General features: G+C 49.7%; 8 protein-coding genes and 2 non-coding genes across 10 annotated transcripts; 7 read left to right on the top strand and 3 right to left on the bottom strand.

Annotated features, from left to right (window-relative positions):
* Positions 1–87: 87 nt before the first annotated feature.
* Positions 88–447, bottom strand: GLRG_05556 (uncharacterized protein; the record flags this gene model as incomplete). The annotated part of the gene is made up of 1 exon (XM_008096241.1): positions 88–447. A coding segment is annotated over one exon (360 nt), but the record flags the coding sequence as incomplete, so codon positions are not given.
* A 51-nt stretch (positions 448–498) lies between these two features.
* Positions 499–834, bottom strand: GLRG_05555 (uncharacterized protein; the record flags this gene model as incomplete). Its single annotated transcript, XM_008096240.1, has 1 exon — positions 499–834. A coding segment is annotated over one exon (336 nt), but the record flags the coding sequence as incomplete, so codon positions are not given.
* Positions 835–968: 134 nt separating this feature from the next.
* GLRG_12518 lies at positions 969–1,084 on the top strand. Its single transcript, XR_001139452.1, has one exon. It is a non-coding gene; the product is annotated as a 5S ribosomal RNA (ribosomal RNA).
* Positions 1,085–1,426: 342 nt separating this feature from the next.
* Positions 1,427–1,741, top strand: GLRG_05554 (uncharacterized protein; the record flags this gene model as incomplete). Its single annotated transcript, XM_008096239.1, has 1 exon — positions 1,427–1,741. The coding sequence occupies one exon, from the start codon at positions 1,427–1,429 to the stop codon at positions 1,739–1,741; it is 315 nt and encodes a 104-aa protein (XP_008094430.1).
* Positions 1,742–6,655: 4,914 nt separating this feature from the next.
* GLRG_05553 (HET domain-containing protein) lies at positions 6,656–7,048 on the top strand (the record flags this gene model as incomplete). The annotated part of the gene is made up of 1 exon (XM_008096238.1): positions 6,656–7,048. One exon carries the CDS (start codon positions 6,656–6,658, stop codon positions 7,046–7,048), a length of 393 nt encoding a protein of 130 aa, XP_008094429.1.
* A 2,537-nt stretch (positions 7,049–9,585) lies between these two features.
* Positions 9,586–9,701, top strand: GLRG_12517. Its single transcript, XR_001139451.1, has one exon. It is a non-coding gene; the product is annotated as a 5S ribosomal RNA (ribosomal RNA).
* A 709-nt stretch (positions 9,702–10,410) lies between these two features.
* Positions 10,411–11,252, top strand: GLRG_05552 (uncharacterized protein; the record flags this gene model as incomplete). Its single annotated transcript, XM_008096237.1, has 2 exons — positions 10,411–11,139; positions 11,238–11,252. 2 exons carry the CDS (start codon positions 10,411–10,413, stop codon positions 11,250–11,252), a joined length of 744 nt encoding a protein of 247 aa, XP_008094428.1.
* A 484-nt stretch (positions 11,253–11,736) lies between these two features.
* Positions 11,737–12,569, top strand: GLRG_05551 (uncharacterized protein; the record flags this gene model as incomplete). Its single annotated transcript, XM_008096236.1, has 2 exons — positions 11,737–12,370; positions 12,550–12,569. The coding sequence occupies 2 exons, from the start codon at positions 11,737–11,739 to the stop codon at positions 12,567–12,569; spliced, it is 654 nt and encodes a 217-aa protein (XP_008094427.1).
* Positions 12,570–13,105: 536 nt separating this feature from the next.
* GLRG_05550 (retinol dehydrogenase 12) lies at positions 13,106–14,217 on the bottom strand (the record flags this gene model as incomplete). The annotated part of the gene is made up of 2 exons (XM_008096235.1): positions 13,106–13,226; positions 13,283–14,217. 2 exons carry the CDS (start codon positions 14,215–14,217, stop codon positions 13,106–13,108), a joined length of 1,056 nt encoding a protein of 351 aa, XP_008094426.1.
* A 356-nt stretch (positions 14,218–14,573) lies between these two features.
* GLRG_05549 (uncharacterized protein) lies at positions 14,574–15,902 on the top strand (the record flags this gene model as incomplete). Its single annotated transcript, XM_008096234.1, has 1 exon — positions 14,574–15,902. One exon carries the CDS (start codon positions 14,574–14,576, stop codon positions 15,900–15,902), a length of 1,329 nt encoding a protein of 442 aa, XP_008094425.1.
* Positions 15,903–15,915: the final 13 nt, after the last annotated feature.

The raw sequence follows: 15,915 nt of genomic DNA, 5'->3' as shown, positions 1-15,915 counted from the left end.
CGAGAAAAAACGTGAATATTCGAAAAGCCCCTCTATTGCATCCATAGCGTTCAACCAATTTTTTCTTCCCCTGCTGCACAGTACACATCATTTCGGTCCAACTTCAGGCTGAGCGTCTTCCTCAATATGCCACGGGAACCCATTCTTCCACATCAAGTCGCACTTCGGCTTCTTCGTCAACACAAACACCATGCATGAGTCTTCAGTGATGCTCAAGCTGACTACACAATAGAGACTGCGAGCCAGGTGTCGAGCAACCTGTATTAGTGCATGATGAACATGGTTATTAGTCCCTGTGTGGAGTCCTATAAAATCCGAAGCGGCGTTTATGTTGCGATAGATAACTTTGACCTTGTCGAGGCCGATAAACCCGGATTCGCCAGGCCACCTAGGGTCAGGGTTGGTCAAAAGGTTAATTGAGTAATGGATTTGATTTTGATTTGGTGTTGTCGGCAAAGAAATGACGGAAGCAGGAGAGAGATCCTTAGGCTGGGCGTTTTACTCATCCTCCCACGGGAACCTATTCTTAATTAAGTCGCTTCTCAGCTTCTCTGTTGACATGACCACCACGCACGAGTATTCAGTGATGTTCAAACTAACGATAGAACAGAGACCGCGAGCTACATGTTGGGCCACCTGTATCAATGCATAATGATGTTCGTTGGTGCCTGTGCGGAGCATTTGGAAATCCGATGCAGCGTTGATATTAACGAACATAACGTTAACCTTTCTGGTGTTGATGTTGGTGTCCCTGGGTACTTGATCAGGACCAAGCCAAGTGGCTGAGTTGGTCGAGGGGTCAACATAGTGTTCGATTGGAGTTGACATTGTAAGCGCCTGAGTGTGAGGCCTCTAACGACTAGAGTGTAAATGATAGGGTTGTTCAAAGTGGAGTCCAACACTTCAACTGTACTTGCAGTCTTGTGACATCACAACATAGTCTTGATTATAACGACTATTTGTCACATACGACCATACCCATTGGAAAACTCGGGATCCCGTCCGCTCTCCCATAGATAAGCCAATGAGGGCCGGATTAGTAGTTGGGTCGGTGACGACCAGCGAATACCTGGTGTTGTATGTCTTTTTGTATCTTTGACATATTATCTTGCATCGGTGCGCCTAATTTGCCTTCGTGGACTTGGGCTTCCATCTCCGGGATAGTATCATTGCTCGACTGCATATCTACTTCTTGTATTACTTCCACAATCAGGCTGTGCCCGTCTCTAGCCAGCCGGAGGCCTCGTTTTATAAGTGTATACTGCGGAACCGTCTACCTTCTCCAAAACAACGTCCCCTCTAGCTCTTTTCTACTTTTTGAAACTTTTAGCTAATACTTTTTACCTCTTTTGACAGCGATCTTACTATGGATAAGGTCTGGTTTAAGCTCTGCTAAACTGACTACCTGCCGCTGAGACCGGAAGCGATGGGCACGGGGACTGAGACCGGCCCGCTGGACCTAGGCCACTTCGTCCCAGATCTGCGCCGGCTTGACTTCCCCATCAACCGCGGCGAAATCGAGCCTTTCCTACGGAGCATGCCCATGTTCCCCACAGCCTCTATCTCTTTCCGGTGGGGGGACACGCAGGCCTCTGAATACGGCGGCGTCCTGGGCGGAGGGGCCCCCGTGCTCGCCGCCGCGGGAGAACCTGTCACCGCCAAAGCTGATGTCAGCGCGATTTTCCGGTCCTCTGTCTTTAACTACGAGGCTTACGAGAGGCTTGATACCTACGTGGTGTAGGTGAATTGGACCTATGTTGCTGACTGCCTTGAGGGGGAGAAGCTTGCTTAGTATAAGAAGGATTACGCTACCTCCCCTTGCTGACTAGCACGCTAACTGAACGACGCTGGATGATAGTTGACACGAACTTGGTAATACATTACTTCTGAAATCACCTGGCGTTGGAGCGGGATGTCTGGGATATGATGATTAATAAGGCTGAGTTAGCGGTGTTGGAGGCTCTGGGCGCGTTGGAGACGAGGAAGCTGGCCCGGTTGGAGGCCGTACTGGACCTCTCTGCTATGCATGAGCATGCAGGTAACAACGCATATAAGCATGTGGTTGTAGATTCTGTCCGGGAGGACTACCCTTTCTTGTTGTCTGGGGCTGGGTTGTGTATTATGTGTCAAAAGGGTTTGCGGCCAGATAACGTTGACACGGAGGGCGGTGGCGGCAGTAGAGTGGTGGGCACGCTTTGCTTTGAGTGCGGTCCGCGGCTTTGTGGCTAAGGAACAGAATAGTAACGTTAAGCTCTAGGAGTAACTAATCTGTGGCAAAGGACTAAGAAGATATTATTATAGCTTTGCTAGTATCACTTGCAGGCTTTTAGACTGCTGAAGTTCCACTTGCCCTAACTCAGAAAAAATACGTGACGCCTAAGAAGTGAGGTTGATTGAATACAGAAGTCTGGGTATGAGATGGCGAGATAGTGCTAGTTATATGCCTAACACGCGTTAAGCTCTTCTTACTATATAGTTTAAATTAATAATTCTGCTTGTATTCCTAGCACTTTTACCCTTTATGCCTATGCCAAAAAGCCTGTCTAACCTAAGAACAGAAAGTCCTTAGGAGATAAACCAGTAAGGAAGATCCAGATTTCTTCTAGGGCGTTGGTATTGTTACTCTCTCTAGAAACAGCAACATCCTAATTATACTATCCATACGTGCGTTTTACATCTTGCAGCGCTGCACCAACAGCTTGACAACTATCAAAGTCTATAATAACTAGGTTATCATGTTCGTTAATCATAATATTCATCAGAGTGAGGTCGTTGTGAACAATGCCCAAAGAATGCAAGTGTTGAAGTCCTGCCTGGATGCCGGTAAGATAGCAAGCCGCTTTCTTCCAAGTTGCGGTTCTCTCAGGTGCTTGGATGAGCATGGACTTGTTGAGGTGGCCGTGATTGACTTTTGCCATCAACGTCTCTTAGTAACGTTAAAAGCAAATGCCATTAACCTGACCATCTAACGACAAGCAGCCATGATAATCTGCGACATTTGGGTGTGGATGGCGTTTGATTAGCTCATATACTCTGATTTCTGCCAGAAGAGTTGCTTCTAAATTGTTGGCTGCAGCCAAACGGAGTAGATCCGGCTTCTTTATATAAACGTCGTCCAAGTCTGCAAGTGATGCTGGAGCGACAGTGACTCCGGGTGGGCAGGGGGGGCAGCGGGGGGATAGGCGCTACGTGTTCCAGCTCACTTATAGGAACAGTGGATACTGGACGCAAATCGAAGTATTGTGCTGAGAATAACTTGTTGTTGCTGTTACAGAGAAGGAGAACTAAGTGCTTGAATTAGATAGTGCTGCTGATGTCCTTGAAGCACTTCTGAAACTCACACACAACCATCAACATACTAGCTAGCAGGCGTTCTTGTGCACCCTGTTCTATGCTTTCTCTCCTAATAACGGCTAGGTAGTAATCATTAGGCTTAGCGTGCGCCCTATACCTTGATATTAGAGGGTTATGTACTGGCATAAGCTCTAGTAAGCGCGCACTTAAATTCAATTTTGTGCTATTACAATGGAAGAAGGGTGCAGAGGAGACATTTAATTTATAAACGGAGTGTCTTCTAGGGGGTAAAATCAGAGTAATAGATTAGCGCTAACTAAGAGACTACTATACGTCAGGAAGGTTATCTTCAGAGAGTTTAATTAGGCTTACATAGTACGGATAGATGCAGCCGCCAGGCAGGGATCGGTTTGGAGGCAAGGGTGATGGTCCCTTTGCTCACAGCCTTAACCCAACTAGACATCTGTAGCTGGTTAGCACAAGCCTCCTACAGACAAGTTGGTTACATGAATGTCAAGCAGCTTGCAAAGGGGTGAGAGCGCATGTATCATGCCGTTAGTATTATGTAAGTCATCCGTTATCATCGCCAACCATGCAGAAAGTAGACGAGTCGTTATATTGAGTAGTAAGTAGTGGTGTTTGCATGTAGTAGATTAACACTAATACCTCCTTGGTGGCCCCTGACGCTGAAGACTTTGCATTTGTCAGAACAAGGATTGTATCCTTACCAGTGCACAAATGGACGTTGAGAAATGCATTGGTGGAGGGGTGTACGGAAGCACGGATAAGCCGAGATTACCTGGCTGGATATATACAGACTGCTAGACTTGAAGGGGATGTTGCCTGCAGGTACACGCAAGTAGCTGGTATTGTGAGGAATGTCTAATTAGGTGTCCGGATATTGCGGGGCCTACCTGCGATATACGAAATCTGTTACAAGATATATAAGTGTTAGTTGCTGCCTACGTAACTAACAGTATCGTTTTTATGTGACAAAACCAGAGGGAAAAGATAGGCTGGTACCCTGAAAAGGCGTTTGCTTGAATCTATTAGAGGTTAGCGAGGGTTTCTTTTTTTATATAATCCTTAGATTTAGTTAGTGCTAAAAGAACAGTGATCTTGTACACCTTATGTTTTTACAGTTAGCTCTGGGGCGCAGTGTGTGGTCCTTGAGATAAAACAGATAGAACTGCTTGTATTATAGGAGTATTAAACGCAGATAGTAAGAAACAACATATTATTAAGACCACACTAATTAAACTACAAATCCTTGCATAGTGGTAGATGTTTATTCTATTCTTTCTATATATGGACCCTTGCTTGGACTAGGTAGGTACTTTCTTCTGTGCTGTTGCCCCCTTTTTTTAACCAGAGCCAGGTCTGTGGCCGTCTCAATATTGAGAAAGGCTCTCCTGGCTGACTGCTGTGGGGTCGTTAGGGAGAGGCACTAATATCAATCTGCTTCTCAGTCAGCTTCTTCTTCCAGTTTAATTGTTTGATGAGCCTGAGCTGTAAGTGAACTTGCATACGCTGCTATTAGATAACGGCGTCAAGGGGCTGCTCAATTGTGACACTGATTTTCTGCGTCTAGAACCAATAACTAGTGTCTAACCCCAGAGGGTCTATTAATCTTGCCTACTGCTCTAAATAAAACAGCCAGGCATCAGGCATTCTTCGTAGGAGAAAGAGAAAAAAAGGATAGAGAACTCAGAATTACAATACTAAGAGTCTTGTGATGACCTCTGTTAAGGCAAAACCTGCTCCGCATTACTTTTCTTATTACCGTTCTTAGGGCAGCTTAGCATGCACCTCGCTACAGGGGGGACATTGACCTTCCTTGACGGAACACTGAGTCCTATCACAAGCGGGAAGACACACCCGTCCTTCCCTCAACCAAGCCAGCAGTATTGTCTCTCCCCCTGATAACTTCTCGTATATATGTTAAAAGTGTTGAAAGTTTTCAACACAGTCCTACAGTCCCACTGATGAATGTCTAAACCCATCTTAGCATGCAGGAATACTGCAAATGCTAAGGCCCTCTCAGTTCTGAGGGAGACCTTTCAACACAGCCCCAATGCTTACTCTCCTAAACCCGACTTAGCATACAGTTTTCTGTAGGATGCTAACAACAGAGCAGGGGAGCTTTCCCCCTTATAAGTGTTTTCAGTCTAGGTGCTATTAGGGTGTTGTCGCCAGCACCAAAATATCCGCAACGTTTTCTTTTCTATTTCCATGATCTTGGGCGAGCAACATATGTGTAAGTTTGCAGACAAAATGGTCAATTCACCATTCTCCCGAGAGGAATTAGACCAAGACTCCCAGAGTCTTGAGGATTTCACGCAGGAGAAACATTGAACTGCAAAGCCTCGCTGGTCTTGTGGCGAGTGACTCTGGGGGGTATGACTGGTGATGCAGCCGGCCGTAATAGACAGCGATTTTCCTACTCATTTCAGTAGCTGATACAGCTTAAGCTTGAATTTTCCTGTCGTCGCTGGTCGGCACGTGGTTGTGCTACTAACTGTAAGGCACGGCACCTTGGGGTCTGTATTGTGGGTTGTATCTTGGATGTATTGTCCTAAGCTATGATGTGGATTGATCCATGTACTCGTGCAATTGTATGTCTTAGGCATGCCTGACTCAGAGGTGGAATATGGTTCTATGAATGAATCTGCTTCAGTTCTGCCTTTTCTGGAAATCGCATGACATGGTCGTCACAAGGCCGGAGAGGTAATACGTAGCTCTCTTCAAGGTAATACAAATAAATGCCTGCCATTTCCAAGGTGGGGCTCAAATAGAGATTTGCCTTTCGACGAGGGAAGTGCAAAACCTCAAGAGTAGGAAGTCAAGACTCCCACAACTAAGACTTATTGGTCGGTAACTCGGAGGAAGTCAGAAAGCTGTATAAGCATCATGTCATTCAGTTCGTCTTAAAAGCCACCAATAACAAGTGATTCAGTCATACGTATTTCCTCAAGGTTGCGCTTTAGGACGCTACGTGATGTAAGGCGATCTAGCCTTAACTCATTAACGATATTAAGCTTGTCATGAAAGCATGCAATGTTAGATTTACGGGACTGGCTGTCTATCACGAAGTCATGCTTGGTAATAAATATCCTCATGCAACCACTAATGTGGGACTTGCGGAGTGGCAGCCTGGCAGACGACTGGGTTCATAATCCTTTCATCTGGCTTCATGTGTTTCATTCGTTCTCAACTGGCCAATAAGGTGGCATTGAGCTGACAATAATCATGTGAGGCTTTCAGTCAACTTCCCCGCTTCGCATGTCAAACTCACTTCCACCCAAGTGTGAGCCTCGCTACGAAACGCGCAAGTATTCCAGGAAGCCGTGGGTAATCCACCATGAAACAAGAAGAGACAGAAAGCATCTGCCTCACTTGTCACTGTCGCAAAACCTTTCCGTGGGCCAACTGCAAGTTGCCTTTCCCACAAGGCTATGGGGTCGAGCTGGTCGAGAAATGGTTTGCCAGTGCCGAGGCCGGCGGCTGCTCTCTTTGTCAACTTGGAGCAGCAGTCGCAAAGGACGCCATAAGCAAGTACGGCTATGACGATGCTTTCGCTCTGGCGTCCATGTTCGACAACGAAATTGACAGTGTCATCCAGTTGACACTGACGCTCAACTGCGGCAGTGATGAGAACATGACCAACCAAGTCCGGATGGTCATTCTCGCACGGGACGGAAGTCTCATTGGTCAGTCTTCTTTTGGCAAATTTCGTTCGATTCTTCGCAGCTGAAAGCTTTGTTCGACAGGACCTCTGTCGGAGACTTGTTGTGATTGAACTGAAACTAAAATAACATGAAGACAGTGACGGGTACTACCTCAAACCATACTACCCCGTTTTGAACACCAACGCGACGAAGGCCTGCATTGAACAAGCACAGGAGTGGATGACAAGCTGCTCTTCGTCGCACTCCATGTGTCACACCAGACCGAAACCTCTACCAACGAGAATCGTTGATGTGAGCACTGACCCGCCCCGTCTACAAATCACCAGCAATGAGCCTGGCAGTTTTGTTGCTTTGAGCCATTGCTGGGGCTCTCCCGTCGATGGCGGCGGCCCTCCCATGACTAGACGCAACAGTATTGGAACACATATCCGGGCCATCGACCCGGCCACTCTTCCACGCAATTTCAAAGACGCTATTACCGTGACTTTGGCATTGGGATTCAAATACATCTGGATTGACTCTCTGTGTATTGTGCAAGATGATGGAGATGATTGGGCGAGAGAGGCTGCCAGCATGAAGACCGTTTACGAAAACGCCTCTCTCGTGTTAGCCACCAGTTCGTCTGGCAATGTCTCAACAGCGATATTGCAGGATAGGTCACCATACAGAGAGGGCACGCTGTCGTTTGACATGTGCGGTCTTCCTAGTGCGGGAGCAGTTACATACAGGGTGATCCCGAACCATGCTGGATGGGAACCTGTGGTGCAGGGACCCATAGACACCCGTGCTTGGTGCTTTCAGGAACGATTAATGGCCAGGAGATATCTCTCTTTTGGCACACATGAAATGATATGGGAGTGTCGCGATGGCTCCCGTTGCGAATGCGAATACAAATCGGTCTACTACGACGTGGTTTCTGGGCGCCTCCAACACAACACTCAATCTTACAATATCGAGACTCTTATGAAAGAAGGACGGGAGGACATGATTCTCAAAGAATTCGCACAATACGCGGTCTGGGCACGCATCATCAGGATTTACTCACGCCGGCAACTTACGCATCAATCTGATAGGTTGGTCGCGATAACGGCCGTCGCAGATCGCTTCAGCGAGGAGCTCCAAGATCAATATCTTTGGGGCCTGTGGAGACGAGATTTCCTGTCATCTCTCTGCTGGTTCGCTATCCGGCCAGGCAGTATCGGTGCGCCCAGCTTGCCTTCGTGGACTTGGGCTTCCATCTCCGCGCGAATATCAATGTATTTTGATGCTCACGAGAAGGACACAGTGGCAATGGCTGAAGTTGTGGAATATCCCGAACCTTTGGGGATGCAAGGACCTGATGATGCAGCAACACCAACCATAGTCCTTCAAGGACCAATGGTTCACACCATCTTGCATATTGACGATGTTGGGAACGCTACGCTAGTGTCGCCAGAAGAAGTAGCGACTTCGATTATATGCCTCGATGTCCCACTCGAAACTGCACCAATTTCCTATGATCACGAGACGACAACCAGTCAGAGGGCTTCCATAGGTACACAGGAACCGGGAAGGTTTCCAGTTCATCTCATGTTCATTTTTCACCGGCGAGGGAAAACCTCCCCATTCCTCATTTTCGGTCGTTCTCAAGTGAACCCAAGCCGTTTCAAACGTCTTGGGTTTGGAAGAGTCCCCGATCTTGGGGGATCTGGGACCGCATTCCCCAGTAACTGGCCAACCGCCCGAGCTGCAATTGTGTGACTTACCAACGAGATCTCGTGGAGGGACTTGGATTTGTATTTAGTCCTTCATTTTCGGCACACTAAGGTATCTCAATCGTCGTCTGGTCCTTGCTTTTGGCACATCTCAGGCACAGAATATCGGTATGAACATGTTACCTATCATTGCATGAAGCCTGTAGTCAATTATCCCCTTAACAAAAAAGGTCAACCTGACTAAAAATTCAGTTGACTAGACTCAGCAGGGGACTCGACGATTCTCATGCTGGTTGACAGACGATGGCCCTAGAGGGTTTCGGGCTATCTTGGCCCAAAAACAACCAACCCAGCTAGATTGCGAGAGTTAGTTCAAGATGAACTGGTGCGACGAGCTTGAATGGTGGTTTTCCAACAGGCAATGTCAGTTGTCTTACAAAGGATGTCTCAGTCCTCGGACGACCGAGCTGGTAAGGAGCAGGGTTTCAAACATGGGTGGGCTGGCTATAAGGACTGGGGTGCGATTGTTGCACTTCACGAAGTCGGATTTGAGTTCACGGTAGTAATTGCCTTCTCTTAAGGGCTATCGGTTTTATCGAGGGTCAGATTAATGCTTGATTATATTACTCTTGTCCACGGCGCAGCGCAGATTGCACCACCGTTTGTATTTATGCCCATGTTCTTGCATCTCGGGAGCAGTACGGCGTCGTGGAGCACTTCCTACAGTTCTTTAAGTAAACTTCCGGTGTCGGTGTTTTACAACTAGCGCAGGAGGGCCCTATCGTTAGGTGTTTGAAAGAAGCCTAAGAATCGAGACTGAAATACATAGACACCGCCGCTGCAACCTTGCTGCTAAATCTGGTTGTGCTTGACTATATAGCTTACTCATGATAGCCAGTCTTTCACATACGACCATACCCACTGGAAAACTCGGGATCCCGTCCGCTCTCCCATAGATAAGCCAGTGAGGGCCGGATTAGTAGTTGGGTCGGTGACGACCAGCGAATACCTGGTGTTGTATGTTTTTTTGTGTTTTGCCGTTAAGATCGTGTGATAAGGTTAGAGAACAGCAAGCTTTGGTGGCATTTTTGACATTGAAAAATCGCGGGCCACCTCTGGTAATGTGGTGTCTGTGTTACTAAGGGTTCTTCTGGTTATAGGTTAGGTTAGGCGGGAGGTTATCTTTGTGTTAGGTACAACCTGTACACAAGGATAGCAATTAGCCGATCCTAATTTAAGCGTTGGGCCGCTACGACAGGACGTTTATACTACGGGATTATGGGAACAACAGGCAACGCCATAATCCGGGTCATGTCTTATCTAGGCAGTGAGCACTGGGTCAGCCCTCTACGATAGGAATCTAGAATATACACTCAGATAAGAGAACATTATAAAACAGGATTTTGCAACAGTCTTTCTAATAGTAAATTCTGCTCTACTATCGTTCTTACTAATGCTACGTTTGATGCACCTCTTCAGGCAGTTAGCTCTAAAATTCCAAGATGAGCGTCGTTGTTACAACCCTGCTGTTGGATAAAGATCTAATAGGACAGTTAAATCTCACCTGCATATCATGATGTCGCCTAGATTCCCTCCAAGGGAACGAGCTTGGCAGAATCAGCGGGGAAAGAAAACCCCCTCCCCCCTCTTTCTAGCGTGAACTTAGCAAATTCACAACTTCCAAGTACATGATGACCATTGCTCGATTCATCGCGCTGTCGGGAATCATCGAAATGGCCGTTCAGTTGCAATCCGATGTTGGCACGTTAGCATTTGCAGGCCTCGGCGCCTTCTCAACCGTCTTATCTGCTATGTCGGCGGATGATGTCCACCCGATCGCTATGATACAGCTCGAAAACCTCGGCTTGCTGTTCCACGTGAACGGGACGAACGCCGGTTTGATTCCCGAGGTCCTGAAGAACGCCATGTCTCACTCAATTGGCCGTTTGTCTCTATCCGTCGGCTGGCGCCGTGGGGACGCCGTCTCCATGCTCGGCGATTCGGCTGGTGGTCAGGCGATCTCGTTGCTGATGACTGCTTTGGATGGCATCTACAATCGTCAGGAGTACGGCTTGATCCTTTCGAAACTCTGCACCTCGCTGCTCCCGAAGAGCATGCCAGCATCGAACCCGGTGCACCTTGCGGACGTGGCCAATCTGGTTGCCGCCAAAGCCGGAAGGCTGTCCATCGGAAACCTCTTGGCGCAGCAAACACATCGTGTTCTGTCAGTCTATGATCACTTGGGTAAGAAGTCACCAGGAGATCTGCTCGAGATACCTACTACGGAATCCATAGTTCAGCTGTTAGAGTGTTTAAGTAACCTGCAGCAGGACAGACATATCGTCCGGGTATCTGGGTCGATAGGGATCATCTACCTTGGCGCCCTCATTCTTTTCATGTTTCCACAATCGGCTATGATTGTGGTCGAGTCGGTTGTCATTCACGACAATGAAGGCCGGCGGGTAATTGTCGAGATAGCGGCAGAGGGCCCGACGCTGGTGCAAGTCGAGACTGAGTTGTTCCCAGATCCTGTTTCTTTCACAAATCCAATCACCAAAAGCTTGAGCTATCATGACATCTCGAGGCTATCGTATCACTGGGACGGCTGGGTGCCAGAGGCCTTACGTGTCGTACTCGGCAAGTATGGTCTCATCTTGACGCAGGAGTTTCTTGAGGCGTTCTGTCAATTTATGGTGCAGATTACACCGCATCTGAAACTGTCATACTTTCGTTTTCAAATGTCAAAGCCCCGAAAGACTTTCAAAGAGCTACTTGGGCATGACTATCAGCGTCGCATCTCTGTCACTTTCAAGGACATATGTCACTACACCCCAGATGGCAATACCCTTGGCCCTGTTGGAAGCTGGCTACGATTCTCGTCTATCTTGGTGCGAACTCTTGGGCCCGTCGAATGCACCTGCGGCAAATGTGAAGCTCCGGTCATGAGCTGGGGAAATTACTACCGTCGCTGTCCCGCAGATGACCTTTCCAGAGCGGTTGGAAAAATATTCTCGACAAGCATCATGTGTTGCGTCCTTGAGCCACAAGGCCCCGTTACCATGAAGATGAAGCTGTTTGGAAGCAGCCCTACGATAGACGGGAGAGATATTCTACGGACGCTAGGTTCGTTGGGCGGGGAGATCTTCTCACAGAAAGGTGGACATGAATCATCGCCACGGCTTGGCTACAGTGATTTCTTAAGTCTGAACGGTCCGCATGAGCGGAGAGAGAGCGAGAGCGAGAGCGACATAATCGGGAAAAGTTCCAAAGGTTCTAGTATCTACCCGTTGGTCCTGGAGGACCTCGAGATTCCCACAGACGCAGCGTTCACCTTCCGCGTCTGTGAGGGTGCGTTTATCTACGAGGGGAGGTATTACAAGCATCTGAGCCACAAGAGCGATACTCACATACACGCATCGGAACAGCAGCAGGATGATTTGTCGACCCGGGACGTCGCGCCCATAACCCGATCGGCCCTGACACAGCCCCTTTCTTTAACGGCAGCTCTCCGCGAAGGCTGCGGTGAGGTATTGATCTCTTTCGATGTGAAAGTTTCAGGATACTTCTTTTCCGTCAATGCGTTCGAGGCCATCTTGAACTTCTTGTGTCTTGATGTTTCGAGGGATTGTGCACATGATGTTGACAGCCCGCTACCAACGGACGTCGAAAAACAGATCGTCATCAGGAAGGTTGGTATGCCACTAATCAGAAAAATGATTAACATCTACATGACGCATGGGGATCGAAGAGCTCAATTCTTAGCGGGCGGCTGTGTCTTCTCTCACAAAGGTTGCTTGCTTCTGAATAGCTGTTTGAGTTGTGGTGTCCAGCAAGCTCGGGAAGGACGGTATTTGGCACTGATAGTAGCTTAGGGAATGATGGCTGCCTGTGAAGGGATGTCTCATTTCGATCACTGGTATCTCACCGCACCCGGCAACACATGGAGGGCATCACGGCTACACTGTTTGGGGCTATAAGCCGGCATGGGTAAAGCGTTAGATATTCTTCACGGGTTATCTTTTTCCCTGGCCTGCCGACTCAACTCCGGCAAGATTTGACTTAGGAAGGATCCTCAACATTCCTCCGTCACAAAAACAACATTTGTCAAGATAGCTTCATGTATTTCCACATTATGTAACAGCACTGTCAGGTGCTTTATCACGTGGTGTTTCACATTCGTTCCCTATATATAGGTCTTCACTTTCATTACTCTCACCTACACTGAATTAAGCCTTTTAGACCTGAATCCTCATATGCCCTGCTGTGTGCTCTAACTCATGACAACATTTTGTCTCTATCGCAAACTTGTCTCAGTTGCTACACACAAATGAGTTAGAGTAATGATTATAGGTCACGCCTTGCATTTACGCCCAACAATGGCTTTGGAAGATAATGTGTTCTTGCTACACAATCGCTCTGCAGGGTGCTCTATTTCATTGACTGGATAACTTGATCCACGCCTGCAAACTCGAGCTCCTTCAGGGTCTCCTCCCAGATCGCGTTCTTGTAAAGGGTGCCATCCTCATCATCGTAGTACCAGTGGCAGTACCTGCAGTCAGCTCATTAGTGCATGCCCCGGAACACAAAAGGTAAAGGTATACTCACGGCGCCAATTTGCAGTTCATCACGTATGACCCGTGTGCTTCCTTCCCCTGGGCCAGCACGGCGTCAAGATATGTCGCTGCGGCTTGGTCGACTGGCCGCCCAACCAAGTTCAGCACACCCTTGAGCATCGCACGGCCCGGCACCTGCCTGAACAGCTCAGTGCCTTTTACCAGGCCCGGCTCGACCAGCGTGATGATGACCTTGTTTGCGTCTACAACCGTCGACAGGCGGGCAATGAAGAGCTGGTTGAGAAGCTTGGACTGGGCATAGCGGTCGCCGAGCCAGTTGTCCGGCTGGTCAAAGGCTTTGAGCAGCGGCCGCTTATCCTGGAGGGGGAAGTTGGCCAAGTGTGGCGTCAGGGAGCTAGTGATGGTGAGTCTGCCTGGCGTGTTCGCCGGTGACTTGTCCCGGAGCACGGGAAGAAGGAGGATTGCGAGGAGACTCGTGCTGATGTGGTTGACCTGGACTGTGGGCTCGTGGCCCGTGGTGGCGAGTATCGAGAACTTTTGGGAAGACAGGCCAGCGTTGAGGATGGCTATGTCCAGACGGGCGAGCTCTGAGCTGCAGCACTGGACAAATCCTAGGATAGACTCGTAGGAGTCCATGTCCAGCTGCCAGACGTCGATCTTGGTGGTATGGCCACTTGGCACCAAGAGCTCGACCTGCTTGGCAGCTGCGTGCCCCTTCTCAAGGGACCGCACAGCCATGATCAGGTGCGACAGACCCAGAGACACAAGCTGCCGGCAAGCCTCGAGGCCGATGCCCGAGTTGGCCCCCGTGACGAGAGCCACTTTGCCGACAACATCGGGGTACGTCTGCTTCGTAGGGAGTGGGATGGTGGTGCGGAACTGATTGCGGATGAAGAGAGCAAGGGGCCCAGTGGTGATGGGGCCCTGATCCCGCGAGTTAACGCTTGAAGTGGCTTTGCTTTGCATTGTGTTTTCTATTGGGGAATGATGCTCTGGTGAGCATATCTACTACCAGTGGCGGGCTTTGGCACCAGCTTTATATCACTGCTGGCCCTTGAATCTGACCACCCATATGTTGAACGCCTTTATGCCTAGCTTATGTGCAGCCAGTCAGCACTCTAGGCCAACGCGAATAAGACTCTATGCGCCCATGCTTACTTACATTAACTCCAGCTCGTTTACTACTTTTGGAATAGCGTGGACGCCGCTCTATGAAAGCCCGCTATGTTGCATCACCACCTTCACCACCTGAAGCCTGGCTCCGACCTTCCTTCTTCTTCTTCGGGTAACCGAGCTCTCTGCGTACAGGGACGAGTACCAGGATGAACCGTTTCCGCGTGCTTTCGACAAAGGACTTTAATCCGGAGGTACCGGGTTATCGCAGGCAGGTCAAGCACGCCAGATCCACGACAGGATGCGTCATGTGCAAGGCGAAGCGAGTCAAGGTGCCCTTGTTCCAGACTCACCTACATATCTACTGGTTTCTAACGGGACTGCAGTGTGACGAGGCCAAACCTGTCTGTGCCCGATGCCACAGAAACCGCCGGGTCTGCCGTTATCCACAAGCGCCGGCCGACATCCCCGCCTTGCCCTTGCACCCGTCCTCTGACGACGAGGTGCCCGGCACGCCCAGCAAGCAGCTGCTCCATCACTGCCAGGCGCACTGGGCGGACATCTTTCCTGGATTTGACCAGAACGAGGCGTTCCTGTCCGCCTTTAGGTCAAGTCCCCTAGTTCGCAGCGTCTGTCATGCCATCGCCGCCTCGCATCTGCGACACGTCCACGCGGCCCAGCAGCCATACGTACTTGCTGAATATTCCCACCGCGCAGCAGCCTTGGACGAGTATAAACAGCAGCTCAGCCTGACGACTGCGCAGCTTGGTCAGACTGGCGTCAACGCGATGATTCTCGGGGCCATGCTGTTCAGCCTCCTGACTTTCCCCCTGTCTCCAGCCGAGCATGAGACCAGAGTCGTGAGCAGCAGCCCCTGGCTGTCCCGTGACCATGACGCAGATCTAGGCTGGCTCACCTTCCAGGCCGGCATCGGCCCGCTGATGAAGTCGGTGCTCATATATCTCCCGCGAGCATTCCAGTTCCTCATCAGCATCTTTTCGCCGCAGGTCGGCGGGACCGTGTCCCCAAACGTGGGACGAGTGCCGCCGCCGGTACCCAGACTGTGGACGCGGTTCTTCAATCTCGATGAGGAGGATCTCTTTGCGCAGCTCTCCACTCCTGCCAACGCTTCGTCCCATGCTTCACGCCCTCCTCCGCTCGCGTCCAGTGTCCGCCTCCTGGTGCGCACGACGGCGCTGATTCGCGGCCTCGAACCCACGCTGTCCAACTCGGTGTCCTACCTGTCCTTCATGTTCAAGGCGCAGCGTGATTTTCGCGCGCTGTTGCTCACCGAACATCCTCGCGCGTGGTGGCTGTACGGATACTGGGCGGGTCTCATGCGGAGGTTTCCGAATCTGTGGTGGTGTCGGGAACGTGCAGACAGGCAGTATGCTGCGGTAAAGGAGTGGCTGACCAGGGCGGATGTGGACACAGAGGACCGGGAGATATGGGAGGAAATGATGACTGAATACCGCGCGGCGGCTGTGTATCCCCCGCCGGAGCTGGAGATGGTGTTTCCCCCAGATGAGGATGAGTAAAGTCTGACCGGGC

This window comes from Colletotrichum graminicola (genome assembly GCF_000149035.1).
Source record: "Colletotrichum graminicola M1.001 genomic scaffold supercont1.19, whole genome shotgun sequence".
NCBI classification, from domain to species: Eukaryota; Fungi; Ascomycota; class Sordariomycetes; order Glomerellales; family Glomerellaceae; genus Colletotrichum; species Colletotrichum graminicola.
The sequence above is the reverse complement of the archived record's forward strand: the minus strand, read 5'-3'. Positions and strand labels throughout refer to the sequence as shown.